The 26369-nt window shown below is 46.5% G+C and overlaps 1 protein-coding gene across 7 annotated transcripts in view; it reads right to left on the bottom strand.

The window, feature by feature from the left end:
• Positions 1-535: 535 nt before the first annotated feature.
• PLCH2 (phospholipase C eta 2) overlaps positions 536-26369 on the bottom strand; it is a 71813-nt gene continuing 45979 nt past the window's right edge. For 4 of the 7 annotated variants that reach the window (XM_017831252.1, XM_017831253.1, XM_017831251.1 and 1 more), the window contains 17 exons: positions 25073-25166; positions 22474-22677; positions 21885-22005; positions 20311-20482; positions 19943-20050; positions 18578-18736; positions 17758-17850; positions 16949-17049; positions 16516-16613; positions 16017-16199; positions 15545-15652; positions 15242-15366; positions 14772-14856; positions 14106-14252; positions 13103-13182; positions 7558-8602; positions 536-3968 (listed from right to left, as the gene is read on the bottom strand). In XM_017831252.1, the coding sequence (XP_017686741.1) occupies positions 2233-3968; positions 7558-8602; positions 13103-13182; positions 14106-14252; positions 14772-14856; positions 15242-15366; positions 15545-15652; positions 16017-16199; positions 16516-16613; positions 16949-17049; positions 17758-17850; positions 18578-18736; positions 19943-20050; positions 20311-20482; positions 21885-22005; positions 22474-22677; positions 25073-25166 (4659 nt within the window). In that variant the 3' untranslated portion in view covers positions 536-2232. Of the gene's footprint in view, positions 3972-7557; positions 8603-13102; positions 13183-14105; positions 14253-14771; positions 14857-15241; positions 15367-15544; positions 15653-16016; positions 16200-16515; positions 16614-16948; positions 17050-17757; positions 17851-18577; positions 18737-19942; positions 20051-20310; positions 20483-21884; positions 22006-22473; positions 22678-25072; positions 25167-26369 lie in introns of all 7 variants that reach the window. The other 3 variants (XM_017831257.1, XM_017831256.1, XM_017831255.1) reach the window with 2 other exon arrangements.

Here is a 26369-nt window from a genome sequence, read left to right as displayed (position 1 = left end):
TTTCAGCCCAAAGCTGAAGTTTTACATGAGTGACTTTTCATCTGGAGAATGTTAATGAGGTTTGCTTTGTGTTCAGACACAGTGTGAGGCTCGTCTGGGCAGATCACACATTCTGCTGCACATGTACCTCCTTTCCTTCAGGGACTGCAGTGATACTGTGGGGTCACCTCAGTGCACCTTTCCAAACCTGTGCTGCACAAACTTCAAGGGCCTCTCATCTAAATCCTGCGGACAAGCAGCGAAGATCTGAGCCAGGGTGGAAAACTGAGGGAACATTTTTAAGCAAAACATACTGAGGACCATCTGAAAAGGTTTAGTCAGAGAATTAAACCCCTCCAGCCCTCTTCCAAATCATTGATACCACAAAGTTACCTTACTTTGTGATATCTCAGGGTTTAAATGCTGGAAGAGCCAAGTGATACTAAAATTAGAGCCAAGAACTCCTCTCAGCCCCCAGGGAAGTGACAGCCCTTCCAGGGGGAGTGTGAGCTGAGGAACAGCCAGCACTGTGCACTTTGCTGCGACAGGAACAGAAGCGAGCTTTGAATGAGGCAAGTGAAGAGCAAAACTTGGCTGCAGCATTTCCAGCCAGACTTCAAAGCTCCTCAGTGATGCAGCGGGGCCACCAGTGCCACTGGCACAGCTGTGAGAGAATCCTTTGGCTCCTTGGATTCTCTCTGTTTGGCTGCTAATTACAGAGCTCCCCTGGAATTTCCCTCCTCCCAGCCAGGCTCTCACAACAGGAGGTCAGTCCCTGCCAAGACTTGCACGTGTTCTGCTGGACCTGAGAAAACCTGAGCTGGGTCTGAACTGGCTACGGCTCTGAAAAAGAGGAAAATGAAATGTCAGCCACAAAGGAAGTTTTCAAACAAAGCAGGTGAAATTAACTGTGTTTGTGTATCACAAACCGCAGTGTTTTGTTACAGCTAAGGAGTCAACAGCTGGAAGGTTAAATATGTTTATTTTAGTAGTGTAAGGGTGGTTTTACAAACAAATCTTTAGATTTTGCAATATACGCAAAAGAATCATTACAAAGGCAAAATATCCTCTCAATAATAGGGACTCTATGCAGCCTGAAATAAAATTAAACCTCTGTTTCTCTTTAAATGCATCTCAGTAAACATTGCTCTCCATTACTGATAAAATGTACATCTATAATAAATGACACCATAATTGGGGGGGGACACGACAACATTAAAAATAAGAAGTAAAAAAAAGTGGGGAGGGAAAATTATTACTCTGTTTAGGCTGTTATTTAATTCTAAATATGTCCATCTAAAAAAATTAAATATATCTCTTTTTTAAACATATCATTGAAAATTTTGCATGGCAGTGCAATACAGAAATAGTAAAATTCATCCCAAAAGTGCTATGTACAGCAGCATTGGTAAAATACCATCAGAAGGGACAGTGCTGTTCCAAGAGGAGACCAGCATGCTCCTCAGCCATTCCTGAAGTCCAGGCAGAAGGCATTTCCTGTCTGGTTTTCCCCATTCCCTTCTCTCTCCTGTCTCATTCCCTCAGATGATGCCTTGGGACAAGGACCAGCCACAGTTCAGGTTCAGGGTGTGCATGTGCCCACACAGGTGCAGACATACAGATCTATCTATATATATATATATATATTTATATATATAAACAAGCTGGGTTTAAAAAAAGCATTGCTTTGGAACAAGAGAGCTCTTCTTCAAAGAGAAAATAGGGATTCTCACTGAAATAAGCAGGTCCATGACGGAAGACAGACTTTATCTACCACATTATTAATCCCACTGCAATTCTGACTATTTTCCAGAGAAGACACCCTCAGAGGCCTCAGACTCTTCCAGAAAATAGAACAGGGAACATGATTTGAAGTCCAGCCTCCTTTCATGGATCCACAGTTTGCAAGACCAAAATTTACCTTAGCTGTCGTTAGCATCACATGGAGCTATTAAACATCAAGGTTACCCATTGTAAGAAGAATTACTGAAATTAGTAAAGACCAGGAGATCTGCACAGAGCAAACTGCAGATGCAAGAAGTGGTCACACGCAAAGGAGGCCAAACTGGAGGCTGGCAAAGGTGTAATTAAAAAAAGAATACTCATCTATTCTTTTGGAGTCCTGATATTAAGCACCCTTAGAGGCAAGGGAAGGCCAGGAAGCACTGGGCCATGGGAGGCTGCTCTGTGCCCCTCTGGGCTGTGTTTTGCTGTGACAGGAGTGTAAACATTGCCTTGTTGGGTGCCCCCGGGTCAAAGTTTGAGCATGAAGAACACCTCGGTGTCCGCGCTGCAGTCGGGCTGGGCCTTGGGCTGGGCCGGGAGCACGGGGGGAGCAGCCACGTCCATGCACACAGCCCTGGCCACGCTGCAGGCCCCCTCGGGGTTGCCCCTCTCCTCGATGGGGCTCCCCCCGAGCTGCCCCAGCCCCTGCAGCCGCTGCCTCTCCTGGGCCTGCCGGGCCCTGTTGGCGATGTAGCGCACGCGGCTCTGGCTGCGCGAGGACGAGCGGCGCAGCAGCCCCACGCTCTCCCCCTCCTCCTCCGACTCGCTGGGCTCCACGCTGATGGGGGACGTGATGTCGTTCTCCTGCTGGAAGGCTGTCAGCTTCCTCAGCTGCTCCGTCAGCTCGTCCCGGGATCTGGTGGGGGCCCTCAGGCCCGAGGAGCGGCGCTGCTCCCGCATGGAGCGCGTGACGAAGCTCCTGCTGATGCTGCGGTACTTGCTCTCAAAAGTGCACACTATGTCATCGGAGGTGAGGTCTCCCAGGCTCTTGGATTTTGCCTGGTTGTTCCCAACCGTATCACGTGCTTTGGATTTGTTAGAAGACTGTCTGAGGCTCTCCATGTACAGCCTGCTCCAGGTGTGCCTTCTGGGGATGGACGAGAAGGCGTCCTGAGGGCTCCTGGCCAAAGGCCGGGGGCACAGTTCATCTGCCGGCAGCTGCCCAGACCTCAGGTTGGGGTTGGACTTGCTCTTGCTCACCATGGGCATCTCGTTGCTGCAGGCGGTGGCCGAGCGCGGGCGCAGCCCCCTCCTGAGGGCCAGGGGCTCCAGGGGGTCCTGGCGGAGGCCGAGGTCGGGGAGGCTCTTGCGGGCCAGGTTGGGCAGGGACAGGTCGATGACGGTGTCGTTGGAGGACATGCTGGAGGACGAGGACAGGCTGTCGCGGTGGCTGCTGCCGTCCAGCTTGCTCCAGATGCGGTCGTTGAGGGTGGCATCGCAGTACACCTCTGCTGCTGGGGACGGGCTGCCTGCGGCCTGGGCCGGCCCTGAGGGCTCTGACGCCTTCGGGCCAGCACTCCTGGCCCTCCTGGCTGTCATGGAAGAGCTCACCTGAGGAACAGGGACAGGCAGAGCCTGTGCAGCCCGGCCCCTCTGGGGAGTGTCTGCCTGTGTGCTGTTCGTGCCGTTGCTCTGCTGTGGTAGAACAGCTGCTGCCCCCAGCTGTTGCCCTTTGGACTCAGAGGTGCTTTTCCTGTCCGTTAATACCTGCCCTGGTTGGTGGTTTTGCTCCTGGCAGTTTCCAGCAGGTTGGCCAGCACTGTGATCTGTTGCCACTGCCAGCCTGGCTTCCTGGGGACATGCTGCCAACCCACACTGACCTTCAGCTTTACTGCACACCCGTGTCCAGCCACTCTCTTCTGAGACACGTCCTGCCACATTAGTCCTCTCGTCTTCCTGGGCTACTAAACTTGTGTCAGCTGCTCTTGGGACAACCTGCACTTGGTCTTCTGCAGCCAGGTTTGTCCTTTGTTCTCTAGTGAGTGGAGATTCCTGAGGCCGGTTGGATGTGCTGCTTCCTTCTGATCGAGCCTCGGTGGAATGGTCAGACACAGACCCTTCTTCAGAGTCACTGTAAGGAGTAACGGGCAGAGGGAAGACAAGGCTGCAGTGATGGGTTTCATTGGCAAGAACTGGCTCCTCTGTGATCGTTTCTAGGCTGCACAAAGAAGTGACTGACCTCTGCATGGAGAAACGGCAGACGTCTGCTTGGGAGGCATGGAAAGAGAGGAAAAAGAAAGAAACAGAGATACAGGGTTAATTACCTCTCCCAAATCACAGTTCATGCTAAGGTTTATTTTTTCTGTGTTATCATTTTGTTTTCAAGGCAGTAATTGTGTATATTAATCATGATTCTTAAAATAACTTATGAATTCAAACACCAGGCTAAAGGCAGCAAAAATCTTTGATCATTCGGTTTTAGCTGCCCAAAGCCCTGTTGTTTCAGGACTCTCAGTCCATGCACAGCAGCACCATATGACTGTTCTGGTTTTCTTATCAAACAACAACAGTACCCAGCAATTTGTGTCCTTTGTGCCCCCTTTTGTAAACTAAGTTTCTTTTCTCCATTATCCAGCACCACTTCAACGGCTCTTTCCCTTCCTTCCAGCTCTCACAGAGGTCAGTGTATCAGATCCCAAACAGCCCATGAACAATAATCAGAACAGCAGTGCCCAACCACCAGACACGATCCCAATGACCAATTACTCGGGAGAGAAGCAGCACAGGACTCGTGGAGCAGATTACAAATGGTCTGGATGACACAGTGGAATGTTGGCAATGGACTTTTAAAAACAAAACAAAACAAAAACTTTAAACAGACTTTGTTCTCCTAAAAAAAACCTTGGCAACTCCTTTTTCAAACGCTCTACAGACAGAGGGTTCACTAACAGCAGGCTGACAGCACAGCCCTGAGGAATCACTGCAGCTACCAATTCCCTGGAGGAAATGCTCCATCCCCCTGCAATATTTATGGGCTATACCCTAAGGGCCAAAGCAACCATGCCAAACACACCACTTCCCACACCCCCAAACCACGGGGCAGCCATGCATTCCAGAGCTCACAAAGCACCACGGAGCCAGACAGCACCTCAGGAACACAGGAGCAGGGAGTTACAGGGCAGGGAACAAACACAAACCAGGAAAACAGGCAACAAGGGGCTCGAACCAGGGACACTCAGCAGACAGTTACCTTTGACTTGCTTGTCCTTTCAGTTCTTAACTAGAGAGAGAGAGTGTGCATGTCGAATAATAGGACAGAACAGAGGAAAAATCCAGTTAATGTAGGGAAGGCAGGTGCAGATAACAGGATAAATTAGTGCTGAGGGAGGGAAAGGAGACACACAGGAATATTCACACGTTTGTAGGATCCTAAGAATTTCTGACCAACCAGAGCACTCAATGGAATCCACAAATGGACAGTATTAAGTCCATTATTTTGTCTTAGAAGAAGACAAACAATTTTTGTTAGTGTTGAAGAAATGCACTCCACTGGACTGGGGAATGGAGTCGTGGAATCACAGAATGGTTTGGTTTGGAAGGGACCTCAGAAACCGTCTAGTTTTAACCCCCCTGACACAGGCAAGGACACCTTCCACTAGAGCAGGTTGCTCAGAGGAACCTGATCTCCTCTTCTACAAAGCCCTCTCCTATTGTTTTGGAAAAACAATCACCGGCACCACCAAAAAATGCCCAGGAAATCCCTGCCTTTCCTTCAGCACCAGGATTTCCAGCCCGGCACAGCGACCAGAAGCTCAGTGACAGGAAAAGACTGTCCCCTGTATGGTCTGTATGGCATCACTTGGGAGTGTCAGAAGGGAAGAAGGAACACGTGCCCATAAGGAAAATCCAACACTCCCAGATTCCCAGTATCTGGAGGAGTGTAAGGAAAAGCCCAGAGCTGATCAGACTAACGAGCCTCCTTTTCCCCATCCAGCACAGACCGAGGCACACTTGGAAGGCAAAACCCCAGAAAATGGAATGCTGTGCCATAGAGGGAGAAGGAGAGACTCGAGTTTCCTGTCCTGTCCTGGGGGCACTTCCCAGCAGCAGAATGTTGATTCCAAAGTGCAGCCCCGCTCCAGGGGCTGTTTCCTTGGTTTCCTGGCCCAAGGCACGGCCTTGCAGGATGGGAAGGGAGCTGTTTGTGTGAACAGAGGGGTTGTCACTGCACCAGCAGCACCCAGGCCAAGGCACCATTTCACCATTTGGAGGGTTTGCTGATTCCATGCTTGGGAAGTCAGATGGATTTAATCAAATTTCAAGCATATCACAATATTTGTTTAGTGGCTCGGGGGGCTGGCGGGGGAGCTGGCACTGATAATGGGAAATGGTTTCATATGTCACACCACTCAGAGCCTGTGAAAAGCCTGATGCCAATAATTTAGGCACAGAAAGAGCTCTGCTGCTTTGGATTAACTGCAAGTCACGGGAAGCGGCAAACATCTCCCCTCCCATTGTCCTGGTATTTTCCTAAAAGCTCAAAGCAGATAATGGAAAAATACACTAAAAAAAAAAGAGTATTAAAAAAAAACAGAAGAAAAATTGTGGACACCCAACCAGACTGAATTGATCAAACAAATAAAATATCTTAAATTTCTGGATGGGGCTTTCAAAGAAGCCCACTCAGAATCTGTTACTAAGAGAAGAATTACATCTTAAGAAGCACCAAAGTCACTTCCCTGTTCCTGAAAATGGAACCATCAGTGCTCAAATTCCTTGGACAATTAAGGACAAGGGGGAGGGATTTGAAGAGAAGCTCTTAGAGTCACAGCCAAAAGCTCTATTTCTTTACTTCCTCTTTACAATTCTATGAAACAGAAAACTCCTGTCAAAATCTCTTCCCTTCTTTCCCCTTCCTGCCAAATCAGGAGGGAAAAAAAAAGCCATTTTCCTTATTAAAATTCATATTTTGATAGCCTCTGTTCCATTTTCCATCTTTACAAACACACAGTTCACAGTCCCAGTGACCACAGGCCTATTTCTGCCTTGAAACAACTATCAAATGGGGCAGTTTTAGCAGCTTTGCCCTAACTGGACACATTTTGCTTTGCAATGGGAGATGCCAAGAGTGGCCCAGGCTGGCTGATGTCAGGGAACATCAGCTCACACTCTGCTTTGTGCTGTGCAATTGTGCCCTCAGGTCACAGGCACATCTATGGAGCACGGAGTGAATCCATAAATGTTTGCATGCTGGGAATTTACATATCCAGGATCAGAATGGGCAGCTGTGCTTATAAAATGGGATCTCCTGAATAACCCAGAGCAGGGAATTCCATCCAGGAATCCCTGAATTCATGGCAGTACTTCTGCAAGTTCTTTGAGGAAGGATCACGTTAGATCTCATTCCTGATGTGGTCATCCCCCAGTGAAACACAAAGACTGACAGTGGGAATATTGTTTGCTGATATGGGTTTCCCATATTCAATCTCACTCAATGCTCTGGTTTGGATCTTAAAATTGACTTAGTATCATACCACATTCACTAAGAAAAGCAAGGAAACAAAAAACCCTGAACAGACAACCCAAACACTCATAGACTACTGACAGTGTTACTACTGCAGATGGTTCACTAGGCATGGAAAGGACTGATCTAGACCAGACATGTCTACAAAAAATAAAAGAAAAATATTTATGCAGATTTTTTTTTTTTCTGACATTGCCAAAATTAAAAAAAAAAAAAGAGCTCTTGACAGCCAAACAACATAGAGGAGCCTCTAAGTAAAGATGCTAATGCAGAAGCTGAGACGACGACGTGATCTACAGTGGGGAAGGGTGAAGAAAATCTGGTCTTACCAGTAAAGAATATAGGGGATTTACTTCGAATTTCCTCCAACTTTTGAACGAACAAGGCGTTCATTTCCCTCTGTAGGGTGCCCACTTGCCTTCGAGAAGGTTCAGACCAGTGCCTGGGGAATTCTGGGCTTCCAAGGCTTTCTAGACTGCTGGAGTTGGAGGATATAGAGCCATTGCTGGCTGCAACCAGGTTGACAGTGCTTCCATACTTGCCACCTGACTGGCCCTGCCAGCGCTGCCGGGAGTGAGCCTTTATTCCGTGACATTTAGAGTCAACGCTCCTCTTCCCTGGGGTCACCAGAGGCTGGGTGCTGCCGGCGGGGTCATCGGCAGTGCCGGGGCTGCCGCGGGGCTGCAGGTCTGCCTGGGGCCTGGGCTGGGCCCTCACCACCCAGGTCCTGAGCTCGACCCTCTCCTCTGCAGCGGCACTGCCACCCTGCCCGTGGGCAGCGGGGCTGGCGGGGGGCTCTGCCCACGGGCCCTCCAGGTCGGGGCCGTCCCTGGAGCCGATCATGCACCTCATGCAGTTGGTGGCCACGCCGATCCTGCCCGAGCTGTTGATGGCGCAGCGGGCGAACACGCTCTGCTTCTCGCCCGGGGGCTCCTGCGGCCGCACCCGCCGCGCCCGGGGCAGGGGCTCGCTGAGGGCAGCCCCCGCCCGGGCACAGCTCTGGCTCTGGCCCTTGCCAGACCCTTGGGCCTTACCTCTTCCCCCCTGGCCGGGCGCCTCCCCGCCGGCACCGTCTCGGGGAGCTGGGGATGGAGAAGCACTTTCTGGCTCTTGCACAAAGCGGGGCTGGGAGGCGGCGTCCCCTTCCCGGTCCTCCCCGGCCCCGTCCGAGCCGGTGTCCTTGGTGTCAAAAGCGATCTCGGGGAAGCCCTTCTTGTTCTTCTTCTGGCTCTTGGTGGGCGCGCTGGCCGTGCGCCGCAGCAGGTGGCTGCTAAAGGAAGGTCTGCGGTGCAGCTGCCCAGCAGCATGACTGTCCAGAGAGGCCTGCTTTGGACTTCTGAGAAACAGCCCTTTTAGACCTAGAGCTGGTTTGGCCTGCAAGACAAATACAGAGGGACTGATATAAAACACAAAACACAACTCTCTGCCCTTGGGCACTGGAGCTCATGAACAAACCACCATCCACACAGAGAGTCTCCTGCCATATTCCTGCCATCAGCATGAGAACTAAACCAGAAATAGGACAGGGACTGAAAATGGAAAAAAATCACTAACACCAGCTTTGCAAAACATCACATCTCTTTTTTTTTGGCAGTTATGTTTTTAGATAACATTTTCCAACCACACTTATCTCTGTATTTGCCATCATTCCCTTACTAGCATGTAGCTACTTGCAACATCTACATAAACATGAGAGATATTGAAAAGACAAAACAATAAAAAAGGAATTACTTCTGTCTACAAGGATCTCATTCTGAAAGCTGAAGAGTTTCTCAGTTTCACCCAAAACATATGCATTTAAATTACAAGCTGGAAATGCATTCTCTAGGAACTGCTGGGAAATAAACAATGGCCATAATATAGAATATTTTTTCAGTCTAAAGGAGATTTACCCTTCAATTGAATTGAGCACTATCATGAATAGCAGTTAAGTATATGCAGGCAAATGATCACCGAATATTTCAATTTCTATGGTAATTTCCTACCATACAACACTTATCCAAAGACACTCGAGTATGTTTTCATCACTGAGGAAACACACCATAAACAAGGGAAGTTAGTCAGTGTAACAATACAGTTCTTCATATTCTTCAGTACTTATTAAAGCACTAAACATACAAATTCACCATCATGAATCTCCCACCATCATACAGGTGATTGACATGTCAGTGGAGCAGTGTCAGCATTCCTGTGAGCATTCCAGGTGCACTTGCCAACTTTTACAGTGAGAGGCCAATGCCCAGGACAGTGTCGGGTGCTCTGCAGGTACAGCCTCGTACACACAAATCCCTCACAGCAGACAAAAGTATTTCCCTGCTAACCTGCTCCTCCTTTGCTCTCTTTGTTGCCCGGTTAGATCAGACTCTCTTTAGCAGCTGGATAAACCCCGGGTCCATCAGCCAGGGATTGAGAGGCACTGCCAGAGCCCCGTGGCAGGACCTGCTCAGCACCCCGGCCCTGCTGGCACTCCTGCCAGTTCAGTGTGTGCCCGGGGATGTCATGGGAGGCCAGTTCAGTGTGTGCCCGGGGATGTCATGGGAGGCCAGTTCAGTGTGTGCCCGGGGATGTCATGGGAGGCCAGTTCAGTGTGTGCCCAGGGATGTCATGGGAGGTCAGTTCAGTGCGTGCCCAGGGATGTCATGAGAGGTCACGTTTCTGCGGTGCCAAACAATGGCACAGAAATGTCTCGTTTAAATTACAATGGTCTCTCACCCCCAGATAAATATTTGAGTGCATGTTCCTGCATTTCCAATTCTGCCCTGCAGGAATTAATGGACAGGCACTGGCTGCCCTGTGCAGAGAGCCCGGGCTAAAAGCTGCTTTTATCCCCCCATCTCCTGCCCAACCTGCCATGTGACATCGAGGTTTATTTGCTGACACCCAGCCCAGTGAGAGCATTCACAATATTACTTTTATAATTGACTGAAATTTAGTTACCACGTGCCAATCTCCAGTGTGAGTAGCACATGATTAAAAAGAGACCTATAGTGGCCCTCAGGATAAGATAAAGAAGGTTGGGATTGATTTTTCCCATACAAGGCAAAGAAATTGTAATTTAAATATTGGGAAACCTTCTGTAAGAGCCAGGTTATTGAACAGTCTGCTTCGATTACTGTGCTTACTGTGAGACAAGTTGGCAAGTACATGAATTTTTGCTATAAAAATCAGACAATATTTGCAAAACCCAGAAAAAATTGTCACACAAACACACACACAAATAATATCCACCAAAAAGAAAAGGAAAGCACTGATGGAATGGGTGACACGCAGTGCAGGGCCCCAGGTTCATTCTGGCTTGTTTGGTGCAGCTTTGTTAAGCTGGACACTATTGCTTGAATCAGTGGAGTGATTCAAGAATCCAAAGGCAAATTCGGTTAACTTAGGGAAAAAAAAGTTTTAAACTAAGGAAAAAACCAAAAAGAGAGCAGCTGTGAGGGAGATCCAGGACACTATGCTTGCAGCTTCCAGCCCAGCTGCGGCAGGGCTGTGTCATTCTCCACAGGAGACTTGAAAACCAGCACAAGAGGCTTTTCCACAGTTTAGCAAATGTTCAGTGTTAATGTTCTTTTCCATGGGAAAGGGGGGGTTTGAGTTATTGCACTCGAGAGAAAAGGCAGGAGAGGGAGACACTCAGACAAATGAGAGAGGGATGGAGGGACTTTTATCCTGGATCTGCCTCACACAGGGAGGGCTCTCTGGCTGCCAATGACCCAACAGAACTGACCAAGTCAAATGTCACAACTCATGTTCCGCGGGTTGGAGAGCTTGAAAATGCTAATAAGGAACATGGATGCTAATGAAGCTACCAATTAAGGCATGCAGGTGTGTGGTGGTGTCACTGCACCTCCCCAGACAGGAGGGGGTACCTTCGAGGCGTCTAAAAACGCTCTGCTTCTAAAAGGAGACTTTTTTGACATAGAGAAGCCCACTGAAATCACAAACAGACAGAGCAAAGGCAAAATAACGGTGAGGGAGGATCTCAGAGATAGGCACACCTAGAAAACCACCAAAATTCTGCAATACATGAACAGACCACAGAAGAGACAGAAACAGAGAAAAGCCTCTGCAGGAAACAAAGCAATCTGGATTTCAGTTACACACAAGTGAAGGGGAAAAAAAATTGAAGACTCTGCTTTAGTAATATCAAGCTTCTGAGCTGGTGGGATATCTCCATTTATAAAAACACCCCTAAAGGTTACTGTTTGCATTAGAGTCTCTGGATTAATAAAGGAGGGGTAAAACCAGGCTGATAACTGGGCTGATTTTTAACTGGCCCATAATTAAGACAGGGGAAACAGAGAAATAATTCTAGTTTTGATGGAACTCTGTTAACCAAAAATCAAAGCAGAAAGTGATTGAGAGAGACCAAAGCAGAAAGGGCTGTGTAATGTTTGTCCCATGTTTTCAGTAGTTTTTATTAAAAACTATAAGTTAAAAAACCACAACCATATACCAGCTTTCCTTCCAAACCCCTATATTTTAATTATGTCAGTGCACAGCACCAGGTTCTTAACACCAGCCAACCCAAAGAGACTGCAGTGATAATGAGAAGCAATAAGGGATGTCTAACAGAACATGAAAGGGGAGTAAAGCAATTGGAAAAACAGATCAGTGCAGTAGTTTGGAGGGTAATGGGTAAGGACAGGGAGGAGACACCGTGACACACAAGGGCCTTTTGGTTGTTTAAACACTACCAAGAAAATCCTATGTCCTCAAAATAGCTGCCCAAGTTTAAATGGGCAGGTCACCCTACTGCAAACTTTATCACCAGCCAGTGGCTCACCAAGAAGCCACTTAAGAGCAAGAAATTATGAAAGGCTCAGCAAAGTCAGGATAAAAGGAGAGAATGCCTTGCAATATTGCCAAAGAAGATTTGACTTGAAAACACTTAAAACATTCACAAAGACTACGAGCATTGCCCCTTCCATCCAGCGCTGCTGTCACGAGCAGTGACTTGGCAGCTGCAGTTAACTAACCGGGGATTGAAATTTGGCAGCTCAGAAAGCTGTTCTCCTTTTTAAGGACCGCTCTAACGCCCCTCCCGAGGAGGAGCTGGGAATTCCCAGCCTGTTGGATGCCTCCTCCTGCAGTCGTGGTGCCGGAATTGCACCTCGGTACCCCGAGGAGCTCGGGCTGTGCTGCGGGGTCAGCTCGGTTTGGGCTGCTCAGGGCTCTGCAAGATGCTTTGCTGCCTGAATTTCATTGCCTTTGATACCGCAGAAGGCACTAAATCCAGTGCTCTGAGAGCACAGAAGCTCTCTCGTTTTTAGCTGGCCTAGGAAAAATTTGAAGTCAGGGCTTTACTTTCATGGGAATTTAGATATGGAACCCTGAGTTGTATTTTTCCTGCATGTGAAGCAAACACACTCTTAATAACAGACAAAGAGTGTAAATATGCCCAACAACTATTACAAGGATCACTTTTCCTCTGCATTTTAAGTGTTGTTATGGAAAGAATTTAATTAAATTTAAAATTCTAAAGCATCAGGCAGAGCCTTTTTAGCCCAAGCTTTGCAGGCACCAAGCACTGAGGGTTCAGGTGTGCAGCTTTGGCTCAGCAAGGTGCACCTCCAGGGCTGGCCACAACCAGACTGGTTTAGATAAACGTGTGTGTGCTGCAAGGAAATAACCTTCCTCCATGGCCTCCCCAAAAAGGCACTGCAGGAATCTCTGGTGAAACTTTCCCCATGATTTTTCTTCATCTCCGTGGATGTTCAGAAGGGTCTCACCGTGACAAGCACGGAGATGAAGTTTACTCTGAGTGAACAAATCTCTTGGCTTGGAGCTTCACCCCCGGGCTTCCCTGGTGTGCCACAGACCCCCGTGAGCTCCCTCCCGTGCCCAAGCTGTGCCACACCCCCCAGAGGCACTCACCTTACCACAGATGTCATTAATGGCCACATGGACAAAGATGGAAGCCTCTTCTATGCCTTCCAGGTACACGTGTCTGTAACCTGGAACAGAGTGGGCAGAGCTGAGTGGGGACAGGGGGCAGGAGGAGCACCTGGAGACTCTCCTTTTCCAAAGAGCAAGAGAAGGCAAGCAGGTTTTTTCCAGCCCCTCCTCACAAGAAGCATCCAGGCTGTGCATCCCCTTGCCACACTCAGGTACCTGAGTCACACCACTGACAAACTTCACTGCTGTTTCTTCTTGCCCCTTTGATTTTATAAAAAAAAACCCATGTCCTCTTTTATCCAGGCTCTGTTATTGCTGCTGTCAACCCATGATTTAAACTTTACCACATTCTCTCCTGGGGACTTACAGTCCACTTTTAAGAGTGCAAACATTTTTTCCAAGGTCAGCTTATTGAGACTGGATGTTTGCTTTAAATCTTAAAACTTTTTTCTTTACTTTGAAAGGAAAGAAAAATAGACACAGAAGCTTTAACATGAAAGAAGACTGAACTGAAAACAGAAATGGGAAACTGTTAGAAAATGGCATTTAATAACCTGGATCCCATCATTAGAATGGGTAACTATATGTTCTGTATTAAATTGCTACTAATAGTCATAAGAGCAATGAAAACTCTGGTGGTTTTCAAAAACTGCTGTAAAGAAATGGAGGAAAAAGCAGTATTAGGTAACTGCAATAAAGATGCTCTGTGGTAGCCTGCTGAGCCCACAGTGTTTAGCCACCCTGCTTAAGAGAATTTTTGAAAATCTAGTCCCAAAAGTCTGGAGTTAATTGATTCAGTCTTCATCCCCATGTAAGTCAGTGGTGGACCAAGGCAGAGAACTCAGGGTCCAAACTCCACTCTCTTGCTCTAACTAGAAACTTCTGCAGCAGACACACACAATTTAATCCAGCATTTGCACCTTCAGTTACCCCTGGACAGAAGTCCCAGCCCTTTAATTTGGGATTTGCCCCCCCCTCTTACCTGGCATCATACTGCTGAATGCTATTGTCCTCTGCCCGATGAAATCCCGCCCGATGGGGTCGTGGTCCCACACCAGGAACCGGATCAGGGCGATCTCTGGCATGTGCACTGTGAACACCAGTGTCTCCTCCCACATGGGGTTAAAACCTTGGAGTGAAGGGTCAGCTTTCAGGGATTGCAGTCACAAGAACAAAAAGAAGGCTGCCTACCTAAGGAATGCCCAAAGTGCAGTGCCATTCTAGTTCTCCCAAAAGACTGATCTTGTTCTGGCAGAACCCAGCACTGCCCCTGGACCCAGCAGGAGACACAACAACAGCACGAGAATTTGCAAGGAACAGAGTTGGATCTTATTGAAATTTGGCCCTGCTTTCAGCAGGGGTTTGGAAAACCTGACTTATTTTGAGCACAGCAAGCTCAAAACCCCTTCTTTCATACCCAGTGAGAAGACAAATGACTTGGTTTACACCAAGACCTTCAGCACATTTTACCAACTTAGTCAAACAATTCAAGATCCAAGTCTAATCAACATAAAAAATGCTTAAATCAAATTGTCGGTCCTTTGTTGTAATAGGCACCAAATCCCATCTACTACAATCCTTATGGACAAAACTTGCCTGAAAGAGGATGTTTCAGCCATTAAAAAAATGAAACCCCAGATAATCTTACCATTGTCATCAACTACTCTGGTTTGTTCTTTGAAGCAATCCACAGGCAAGCCTATAACTTCTACTTCAACAAATGGATCTATGATCTGAGAAACAAAATGTAACAAATATTGAAAAAAATGAGTGACAAAGATGAAACTCAAACACGTGGCTTTTACAATGTGGGCATTGTACTTTAATGTCTCAGTAATTACTGGTCCTGATCCATCTCTAATTGTTTATTATGTTGATAAGATTCTCTCTGGTTTTTGTTTCTCCTGGATACAGTGTGTTGACAATTGGAGGAAAAACATCAAACCACTGCTGTGGTGCTTAGAAGTGAAGAAAACTTCACTTCTAAGGATGGCAGTGACCCAATTTACTCATGTTCTGTGACTCCTGACAGATAAGTGCAGAAGGTGAAATCCTCACCCTTAGCCCAAGCAATATGGAAATAAACCTTATGTAACACAAGAACTGACTGTCCAGTACCTCTCCTCTGTCTCCCAACATGGAATCACGTGGTTTGGGGAGTTGTTGACCACTGATAATTCTTAGAACCAACTGTTTCTTCAACTGACCAGGCAGTGGGTCTTCAGAATTTGGATTAAAGACACCTGTAAGAATGGGAAGTCACATAAAGAGAAAGAAGTGCAACATGACTTCTGTTACAGATACCTTCTGGCTCGTTTGCTTCTAGCATCAGAAAGGCATTTATAAACAAATTCTAACAAGGGCCCACACCCAGTCTTCTCCTGCAGTGAGTGATCCACTGCTTTGGCTCGTTTGCCTTACCTTGACACATGCAGTTTGGTTTGAGGACGTAGCCACAGTTCCCATTGGCACTAAATTTGGCCCGGTTCAGTTGCAGCATTCTCCCCTCTGACTGGTAGTTCAGTGCAACTGTTAAAAAAAAATAAATTCAGATTTAGATTTGACTTCTCAGATGCAAAAACTCAAGTGTCTTACGGAAAAACAGTTCTCTTATGTGATGTATAGCATATCTTCAGGGAGAAGAGCTCTCCAAAAGAGCTCAGCTCTGAGTCCTCCTGCACTTGAGAAGTTCACTTGTTTCCATTTATCACACAACTAGTTGGATGTAGGACACGTGTTTGAGGGAATCCAGGGGACAACAGAGACAGCACCAGGGCAGACCCAGCGGCCAGTGAAGCGGGACGAGCAGAGCACTCCGAGTGTTCTGAGAGGTGGCTCTGGAGCTCCTGTTGGAACCCCCCCAAGCAGAACCCCCCCAGCCGTGCCTGCTCACCCAGCTGGCAGCCCGCGTTCCAGAAGGGCTGGGGGTTGTAGTTGCTGGAGTCCACGCGGTACGAGGACGGGTAGATGCGGGACAGCTGGTGCTGGTTGAAGCGCAGGTACTGTGCTGGCTTCTGCTGCAGGATCTGGTGGGCCTTGGTTTCACTGAAAGATGAGACCTGCCAGCTGGAAGAGACTGCAGGGGAGAGAGGAGGGGATTAGAGCTAATCTCCTTGTTTATTTATTTATTATCCAGATAAAGCTTGCAAAACTACATGGCGCTTGTTCCTTTTAACCATCAGGCATCATTTGAGTACATGCCACTCAGAGGGAACTGTATTTCCTGGTACCACAGCAAAATGCTGTGCTTATTGGAGCAGTTATGGTTGGGAAAATGAAGCTGAATGACCTGAATCTTCATTAAGGAGTCTTCTTTTAATAAGCAGATATGTAAAAACATTTCAATTTCTTTGTGTAGCAATTATTTTCAGCAGACTTTTAGTTCAACCTACTTTCACTTTCAACATCATGGATGCCAACAGACTTTGTGTACTTCACCAGGTCAGACAGGGCCCTGGACAGCTTCATTGTTTTCTTCTGTCGGTTTATCCTAGGAAGATAAAACTAATTAATTTCCCACTAATTAAGGGATAAATGTCATCTTTTGTATTTTAAAATAAATCAGGGCAAAGAAATATATGAGCTGCCAAGAGCTCAAAATGCATAAAAGGTCCACTGTGCTTTGCTAATTAGTCTGAACTGCACCAAGAGATCCTTCTGATGATGTTGTGTCTACCCATACACCAGATTCTTCTCTACCCATACACCAGATGCCTGCAGCCTCCAACAAATTGGCATCTTGACCTGAAGCAAACCTATTTAGTGGTGCAATTATGTAAGTTATCTTTTTTAGAAACAAAACTGTCCAATCACTTGTTAACAAACCTGCTGTAATGTACAGAGCTCCTGGCTAAATTCCCTTGAGAATCCGAATCGTCTTCACCCTCTTCCAGACTTGATGCTTTTTTCAATTTGCTTCCTTTTTTCTGTGCCAGAGGGAAATAAAACTGTAATATCATAACTGTGTGATCAAGGTTTGAGCAGCTGGATACATTTCTGCTTTGTTATGCCAATGAGTGCGTTACTTACAGAAAATGAAAAATGACAGCTTTTGTAACACTCGGTACTGCAGCACATGGGGACAACTCAGCCCAGGGTCTGAGATTTGTTATGAAGGAAGCACAAATCCTCAGATAAAAGATGCAAATGAATTTTTGTGGGTTTTTTCCAGTTAGATCCAAATGAATTTTTCTGTGTTTTTTTCAGTTAGGTCCAAATGAATTTTTCTGGTTTTTTCAGTTGGACCCTGGATGCTTTCAGACCCTCATGGAAATTGGAACTGTGTGTTATGCACCATGCTAAGCAGTCCCCCAGCCTGTGTGCTCAGAGAGCAGCCTGAGAGCCAGGTGCTGCAGGCAGTGCAGCAGTGACATTCCTCTCCATTGTGTGCAAAGAAAAAACCCCTCAGAGAAATCAGGGTTTGGGGCAGGGCTCACCGTGCAAAGATCAGGGTTTGGGGCAGGGCTCACCCTGCAGAGCTCAGGGTTTGGGGCAGGGCTCACCCTGCAGAAATCAGGGTTTGGGGCAGGGCTCACCCTGCAGAGATCAGGGTTTGGGGCAGGGCTCACCCTGCAGAGCTCAGGGTTTGGGGCAGGGCTCACCCTGCAGAGCTCAGGGTTTGGGGCAGGGCTCACCTTGCGCTTGGAAAAGCTGCCCATCAGGGAGCGGCTGTGCCTCTTGTGGGTGCTGAAATCCTCCCCAGGCTCCACATCATCCTCCAGTTTGCTCTGCAGCAGCAAAGGCAGAAGAACACAGCAGATCAGACTGAGTGCTGCAGGCAGAGCAGCTGAACACCAGCAGAGAGGTGATTTTAACACACACAACGCTGGGCTAAAGGACTCTCCAGGTCCTGGCCTTGCAGTGGCTCTTACAGAAATAACTGTCTGAGACAGCCTGTAAATCATTACATTTAAACTACATACAAAACTCGAGCCATAGAATGTTTTGGGAAGCTGATTTTTAGTTCTCATCCTTATTTTAGTTTTAATCCCTGGTTATTACACCTGCTTATTACTGGCAGATCTCCACTGCTTTTCGTTTGCATGGAACAATCTTCTTAAGCTTTTTGTGGCTTATTACAAAGCCTAAAATGAAAATGCCTCAAATTCATGAAGTGTAGTCTGTGGGCTGAGTGCATTTTTATAAATTAGCATTAATATAAAATTAAAATACAAATGTAAATGCAGGGAACATAGACAGCCAAGGGAAAAAATAAAGCTCAGCTTTCATATGCAGTTTTTATAATGGAAAATCAAAGTCCTTCTGCTGAGAAGTCCTTTCACGTGTACATTTCATGCTCCAGTTGCTGTGTGAGCAAGAAAAAAAAGTTTGTGTATCTGACAGTGATGTTCACCTGGCATCATTATCAACTGCAGGAATTCAGCTACGAAGCTGAAGTCAATAATATATGGATTCAGGAAACTAATAAACACAAGTACAATAAAACATGCTCACCTTCTTACTATCGGATTTCAGCCCAGCCTTCCCTGATGATGGCAGAGTGGAAACTGTAAAATTGTTTGGATCTTCACAGTCACGGATTTTGGATTCTTTTATTAGTGAGTCAAGCTTTTTCTTTGCTATATTCTCCACTCTCTTCCTATTAGCAGATGCCTACAGACAGAACAGAATCATTAAACCAGGTAGTGATGAAAAAAGTCATTAAAAAAAAGTAATTAAAACAGTTCTAATTAAAGCAAGACTGACCCTCAGCAGAGCTATTCAGATGTAATGTCTGTTCCAAGCCAGGCATGTGCTACCCCAGAAATAGTTATTACTGAGGTGATCCCCAGACTGCACTGGACTGACATAGGGCAGCACCTATTGAGTCAAATCTCTGCTCTGTTCCATCAGCCCTTTTTACATGGAAAATTCGTAGTTACATCATGGCCCATGTGAGGAAGTGGGGGAAACAAAAATAGAAATCCAGAGTTTTCTTTTCCACTCACAATCCCAGTGCTTTTGAGGGGTAACAGATTGTGTTTTCTCAGTGGGCCTTAAGAATTCCCAGTTACATTTGCCATGAAACAAGCTCTGATTTCCTGAGCTCTTCAAAATCTGGTTTGGAAAGCAAACCAGGTGTAGCAAATCTCAGATTTGAAGCATCAGTAAACCTTGCAGCAACAGAGACAATGCTGTGAATTACTGAAAAGTGATATGCCAAAATGTAATAACTTGAAAAAAACAAAGCCATTATTTCTCTCCTTTGGTAGTCTTCTTCCCAAAGAAGTTGTGAAGAAGAAGTTTCTCTTTTAGTTTTAGATGAAAAGGATCAAATCTATAATACAAAATGAGGAAACAGCCTGAGGGAGAGAGGACTGAGAATGCAATCTCTCTCCAAGGCAATCTGGTTTATGTTATTAAATGGTTTTGCTGTGTATTTATGTTGTTTCTGTGAGGTGCAATGGCACTTGCCAGAAGATTAAAGGGAGAAAACAAACAAACAAAAAAACTCTTTTGAAAAGGATGAAGAAACAAGGGACTTTCAGACTGAAACAAGCAGAGATTAAAGTATTCTCCCTTCTTAACACCTCTTCACAGTAAAAATCAGCTAAGCCCAGCATTAAGCAAAGGGATGCTCTGTAACAATGACCACAACTGTAAGCAGAATATCTTTGTTTCTTTTTTGCATTTGAGGGATAGAACACCATGATGCAATGAAGAATCATGTCCAATTTGCCCCCATGAAGGTTTAGAACCCAAAACACTTGTGATGAACCCCAAAGATTAGACCACATCCACATCCCAGAGAACTCAGGCAAGGTTTCTTCTCACTGGGATGGGAAACCTTGATGTCCATTTACATTCAGCTTAACTTACATCTCCATTCATTAGTTTACAGTCATCATCAATCTCATCAGCACTGTCCTCATCAGAAACCTCTCCTTCCTCTGCATCATCACTGATGTTGGCTGGAAGTTTCTTGCCCTGCAAAATAAAACCATCACACAGGCAGGTTTTCATGCAGCTCTTGCTATCACACCTTTCAAAAAAATTAATAGAAATTATTCAAAGCACGCAACCAAGTTCTTACTGTTGGAGAAGACATTTGTTCAGAACCTTAAGTACCAGCTCTCAAGGACTGCTGTTTGTGACAGGGTTGCAGTTGGGGTGTAAGGGACAGCCAGGCAGGAATCACCATCCCCACAAACAGAAGGAGGGACAGCACAAGTGCAGCAGGTGCTCACCTTGACCAGGATCTTTCCTTTAAGACTTGCTGGCGAAGGGAGCTTTGTGGAGTCGTCGTTGTGCACAGAGGACAGGTCCAGTTTGTCTCCCAGGATTTCCACAAGGTACTGAGCCATCTTCTTCTGCTGCAGGATGCTGCAGTGGTTCTCGATGGACAGGATAACGGGGTACCTGGCACAGACAGAGCCACCCCAGCTGCAAACTCAGCTCTCACAGCACGGAGAGAAGGGTTACTGCTGCCTGGGCATCGCTGTGACAGCACCACCAGTGACACCCACAGGGGAGATAAATCCCTGTGGGAATGGCACTGATACCCCACTGCTCCCTCCAAACTGAACGGCTGATTTTCTGACAGGCAGAGGAGAATTAAACTTCTGAAACCTGATTTGATGCATTTTTTTAACAAAGCACACTTGTCACCTTCCTACACTGCTCAGTCCTGACCTCCACTTTGCACCAGACACTCCAGCAAGCCATTCACAAGGAAAACCCAAACAGCCAGTGCCATCAGCTCTCCTCTCCAGCTGGTGCTTCAGCCCTTTTGTACTTGCACACAGAAAAGTAAATAAAAGCTACAAGAGCAGATCCCCAAAGGGACTTTGTCTTCACCTTCCCACTTCCAACAACCAAGTGATGAACCTGTTGTGTCAGTTCTTCCATGAATACTTTTCTAATCAGCAACAGAGCAGTGTTACACAAGCAAGCCTGCAGACAAAGCCTCTGCTACAAAGACAGTGAGTATTATTTCTAGACTCAGTTTTACTGCTGTCATTTATTGTTGATTCTCAGGCTGAGGCCAAGGAACAACAATGCCTGGTTGCTTGAAAGGGAAGATCAAAGTAAGATTTGTGAAACATCTACTCCAGTGTGGCTGTGCCATGTAAAACCACTCTGAAGATGGATTTCTGTTTAGAGATGATGCAGTTTTTTGGATAAACACAAAAGCTGGTGCACAATGCAGTTTTGTAGGGATGAATTATCAGGGATTCATTAAATAAAAACCAATTATGTCTATCCTGACATCTGGCCCTCATTAGCTCCTCATCAGGAAAAATAAGGCTTTCAGCCAGCCAGTGTCTGCAGGACACAACTGTCCCAGTTGATGACGTGGTCCCAGGTAACCTTTCTGCAAAGGTTTTAAGAAGGGAACAATTTCAGAAGCATTGCCATACATTCTGCTGGCAGCTCTCCTTTGATTTCTTTACCCTGTCTTCAGGTAAACTGCAAAATTTCAGGCTTGGAATAAGTTCACCTGGTCTGAAAGTTAAGTGTAAGTTTAGCTCTATTCATAAAGGCAGATGGGCTGCTTGGGGAAGCTGCTGGAAACTTTTTTACAGAGACAAATTAATTTACCTTCTACAGCAGCAGCAAAGCCAGCTCCACCCCTCTGTGCAGAATGCCCTACTCAGCCTTGCCTTGTTCCTGCTTTCTGAGGGCTTTTCCCTCAGAAAACAACCCAGAGTTCTGCCAGGAATTCTGCAGGTTGGATCTGCACTCACTGCCTGTACAAGGATGCCAGGGAAGACCCCGTTCACAGCCCTGGGACTCAGGGGTTGGCACACTGGATACATACTCGTTCTTGATAAAGGCATATTTGTTGATAGTTTCAATCACATCTTTGAAGAGGATTTTGGAAGTCAGAGTGTATCCATGGTGGACAATTGGCTCCCCATCCGGCCCATCCCAGCAGTCAACTGTAGGACAGAAACAAGAGCCCCCATCAGACAGGGAACCCAGCTGTGGAACACTGAGACCCTGCAATTCCTGCAGCAACCAGCCACAGCAGGGGCCAGGCTCCCTCCCACCCCAGCTGAACCTCCCTCCCCACTGTGCTGAACATCCCTCCTCAGCAGGAACTCCCTGGCCTTGACTGTCTCCTGTGACCAGATGTTTGAGAAAGCCCCAAGCAAAAAAACTCCACTTAACCAGTGCTGAGGAGCATTGTGACAGGACACACTCCCCAGACCTCTGCCTTATTTCCAGGCTCAAGAAAATTTGTCCAATATATCACAACACAGTTTTATTGTTCTTTATGAAGGGAAGACACCACTTCCCTGGCTTTTCCCTCTACCCAATTTCACCGTGTCTCCTGCAGAAATCAGGGCTCTTCCTTTGCAGAGGAACAAAACAACAGATCTACAGTGTTCCCTTTCACCCTTTACCTTCCACGCAGCGACAGCCGGCCTGCAGCACCCAGGCATACATGTCCACCCGGGACTGGGACATCAGCTGGTCTCCCATGAGGTAGGTGTTGTGTGAGGAGGTAATGAAGTAGTGACTCAGAGGGTAGCTCATGTCCTGGTTCACGTGGTAGTGCTCGGGGTTGAAGATGTCCCCTGACGGGCTCCGCATGTAATTGGTGAAACCTGCGAACAAACAGCACTGTCAATAACACAGCTTTGTCCTTTTTGTGGCTGTAACCGTCCTGAAACCAGCCTAAAAATGCATCCCTGTGTCCACCAACACATTCATGAACGTGTAGGATAAAGAAACAGTATCACTGCACCCCAGCTGTCACCATGACCAAGTGTGGTTGCTGCTTTTCAAGAAATCTCCAGTTGCTTTGCACGCTTTCCCTGCTCTGCCTTTCCTCTTTAGGCTTACAATTTGTGTCAAAAGATTCTGCTGGGATGTCAAATCACATGGCACATAAAAGCCCCCAGAGATCTGCAGTCATATCCTGGTGTTGCTCCTCAGTGAAGTGTTGTAAGGTCTGTGGTATTGTACTGCCTGCAGACAGTTCTGGTGGCCCAACACAGTCTGAGACAAGGGAGGTACTTTCCTCTCCTCTCTTTCTCCTGAAAATACCAGAAGAATGTCAACACACATTGGCTTGTACAAGCTACACCCTGGAATTTGGACACGACACCTCATGCACAAACATGCATGTGGAGGGGGAGATCTGCAGAACTGCATTAATGTCGCTTTAGACACCAAAGTTCACTCCAGGCTTGACACCAAAATATCAATTAACTGCAGGGCTTTTGGTGATGGACCAGAGGAATGTTTTTCCAAAGCAGTGGGATGCTTGCAAACCCTGCAGACACCAGCACCTGGACCATTTGTGTACTGCAATCACAACTGCTGGTGAGAAGCAAATTTTTAGCAAGTTTTGATTTTATCTCCGTGTGAAACTGCTTCTCTCAGACCCCCAGTGCACATTTGTGTACACACACACAGACACTGCCACACTTCAGGCTAACATTAAACACTGTCACTGCCACTTCAAGCAGCCCCCAGATATTTTCCATTCACCACCAAGGGAAGATTCAAATTCCCATTCCCACCGTGGCTTTGCTGCCAGCCTTTATTCGACAGGTCTCTGCTTCCAGACTGCTAATGCTCCTGACATTTCACTCATTCCATAAATAAAACAGTGCCCGTGTAAAATCCCGCCAAACTTCTGAAGGGCTCAGCGCACTTCCTTTGACTGTGACAAGATAAAATGTCACCTTTATGATGGTTCTTCTAGGCTATACATTTTGTGCTGATGAAAGTTTTATTAAAGGAAAAGAGCTGATAAACACAAATAGCAGCCAAAGCTCTTTGAACAAGGCACGGGGACACAGCGCAGGGAATTCGGCTCAGACAAATATTCCAGGCTCTTGAGGCCCCACAATCAACGAGCAAAGCAGTGACACAGCCAGGGGGAAAACAGAGGAGCAACCAAGGGAGAGCAGCTGCCACGGCAAGGGGAGAGAGCACAGTGTGTGTCAGCAAACAGCCACGAGGGGAAGGGCATCAGCTCCTCTTCCTGCAAATCCAGAGCTGCTCCTCAGTCAATCCCACCCAGCCCGGGCAGGGCAGCTGCTGAAAACCCACTGTGGTTTGCTCTAAGCACTTGTCAACACATGAGATCATGACTGTTATGGTGAGCTCACACCAACTGCATCTGTCAGTCCTAGGAGGAAGACACAGGAGGGAGTGAAGATCCACTGCTCCCTCACTGGAATTAGAATAAGCTTTAAAGTAAATTGAAAGTTTAGTCTGGAAGTAGAACAGACCTGAATCCATCCTAAGCAACCATCATTTCTTGAAAAAAAACCCACTTTACACTCTATACCAGAAACTACCCACTTCTTCATGCAGGAAACCAAACAACCTCTGTTTTGCCACTTTTCAGGATGACAACACACCCACAGAAATGGGCAGGACTAACTTTCCAGAGGTCCCAGAACTTTTGCACAGAAGCTAGTGCCTGAGGAATGTACTCTTTCCTTGGGTTCAATAAGATCTGGCAGAAGATTTACTATTTAGGGGAAAGGATTTACAGTCAGTCCCCAAAATAACAGCTCCCCGCCCGATGGTGCAGCAGGGATATATTCACAGTGAAGACTTCAGCAGCAAAGGGCAGGAAGGCATGACCCCCACACATTCCAATCCATCATCCCACTTCACACATTTACTCTGGAGCACATCACTCCTCTTAGTAACACTTAATGGATTTCCAAAAATACCTGCAGGAATGATGCAACTGAATTCTACTGTATTTCTGTATTTTCCAAAAGCACAAATTAAGACTCATCCAGTTCCATCTGGACCTTCAGTGATTGCTGCTTCATGTTATGTACTTGTCAAAACTCTTCCACAGAGATCCAACTTCCCTTTACGTTCCTCAGCAAATAATAGATACTAAGAAACCAAAAAGACTGGAAGCACACTGCACAACCTGACAAAATCCATGACTATGTATTATGCAAGCAAAAGCAATATTCTCCCGAGCATTGAAGCAGCTGCCTTTTCCGTGCACCAGTAGCTTACCATCAATCCCCAGGGCTCCCTCCTTCTTGTTCTCCAGGCACGGCTCAAACTTGTTGATGATCTCCAGGCAATGCTCTTTAGTCACATTTGTCATCTGGAACAGCAGCAAAACCCAAGTGTTAACTATTAATCAGAGCCTCCCTCAGCCCTTCCCTCTGCACACAGTCCAACAACTGGGCAGATTATCCCGAGTGGGACCCAGGATTTCCAGTTCCCAGCAGGATTCTCACTCCTGTCAATCAGTGTCAGGGCAGATCAGAGAGGCAGCACTTTGTGAGCAGTTCTGTGCCATTGGCAGCTGCCTGATCACAGAGTTCTGCTTTGTAGGTCAGATCTCTTATTAGGCACCACAGAGCATCCAAACAGAACAAGCTTTGTCACAAACCAATGGGATTTCTTCTCCTGTAGGATTAAAGGATTAGTTTGCATTATCAAAGGTTTTTTTACTTTAAAATAAAGCAAAAAAAAAGATTCATCTTTATGCAGCAGACAGAAAAATCTGTTACTAGCAGGGAAACAGAGATTCAGGACATAATGTTCTCAGGAAGAATCTGCTAACTTCAAGGTTGCTTTGCATTCTCAACTAAAAAAGAAAAGAGTACAAAGGGGAATATATGTCTGGAAATGCTGTCTGGAAATGTTGTCATTTATAAAAACAGGGCCGTTTATGTTGAGCTATTAACACTATTAATTCGTATTCCTGCTATTTACTGTTGATTTATTCTCTATTCTCCATGCTATTATTTCCCATTCCTGTCCTGAGTGGTCCAGCAAATCCTCTCTGTGAGATGCTGTCCCTGACATGAAAACCCAGCCCTTGTCACCAGAGGGGACTGCAATGGAGTGACCACACTGGGGACTGTTTTGGCAACATGGGGAAGTGAAACCACCAGCACATCTGCCACCAGATCAGTGCCTTTTCTGGGGGTGATTTAAAACCTAATAAATAGAAGTAGAAGAAGAGGAATTAAAGAACCTCTAACTGGGTTTGAACATACATGATCCATTTGCTGAGTTCAAAAGATAAGGCTCTTCTGGCATAGAGTGAACATGTTGTGTGAGGAAGGCAAGGGAGAGGAGCCCCCCAGGCAGGATTTGTCCATGTCAGTAATTAGCTGAGCTGATTTGTGTTCTGTGGAGAGTGTTCATTTTCCTCTCACCATCTGGAGGATCAATAGACCAATGAAATGGAAACACACCCCACTTATCCAAAAGGACAACTGCCAGAGAGGTGGCTTTTGTAGGCATTCACTTCTTAGGCAATGTTTGAAGCTGATGGGCATTTCTGACCCTCAGG

The sequence above is a fragment of the Lepidothrix coronata genome, unplaced genomic scaffold (assembly GCF_001604755.1).
Source record: "Lepidothrix coronata isolate B3197 unplaced genomic scaffold, Lepidothrix_coronata-1.0 Scaffold188, whole genome shotgun sequence".
In the NCBI taxonomy this organism is placed as follows: Eukaryota; Metazoa; Chordata; class Aves; order Passeriformes; family Pipridae; genus Lepidothrix; species Lepidothrix coronata.
Note: the sequence above shows the minus strand (reverse complement) of the source record. Positions and strands in the feature narration are given on the sequence as shown.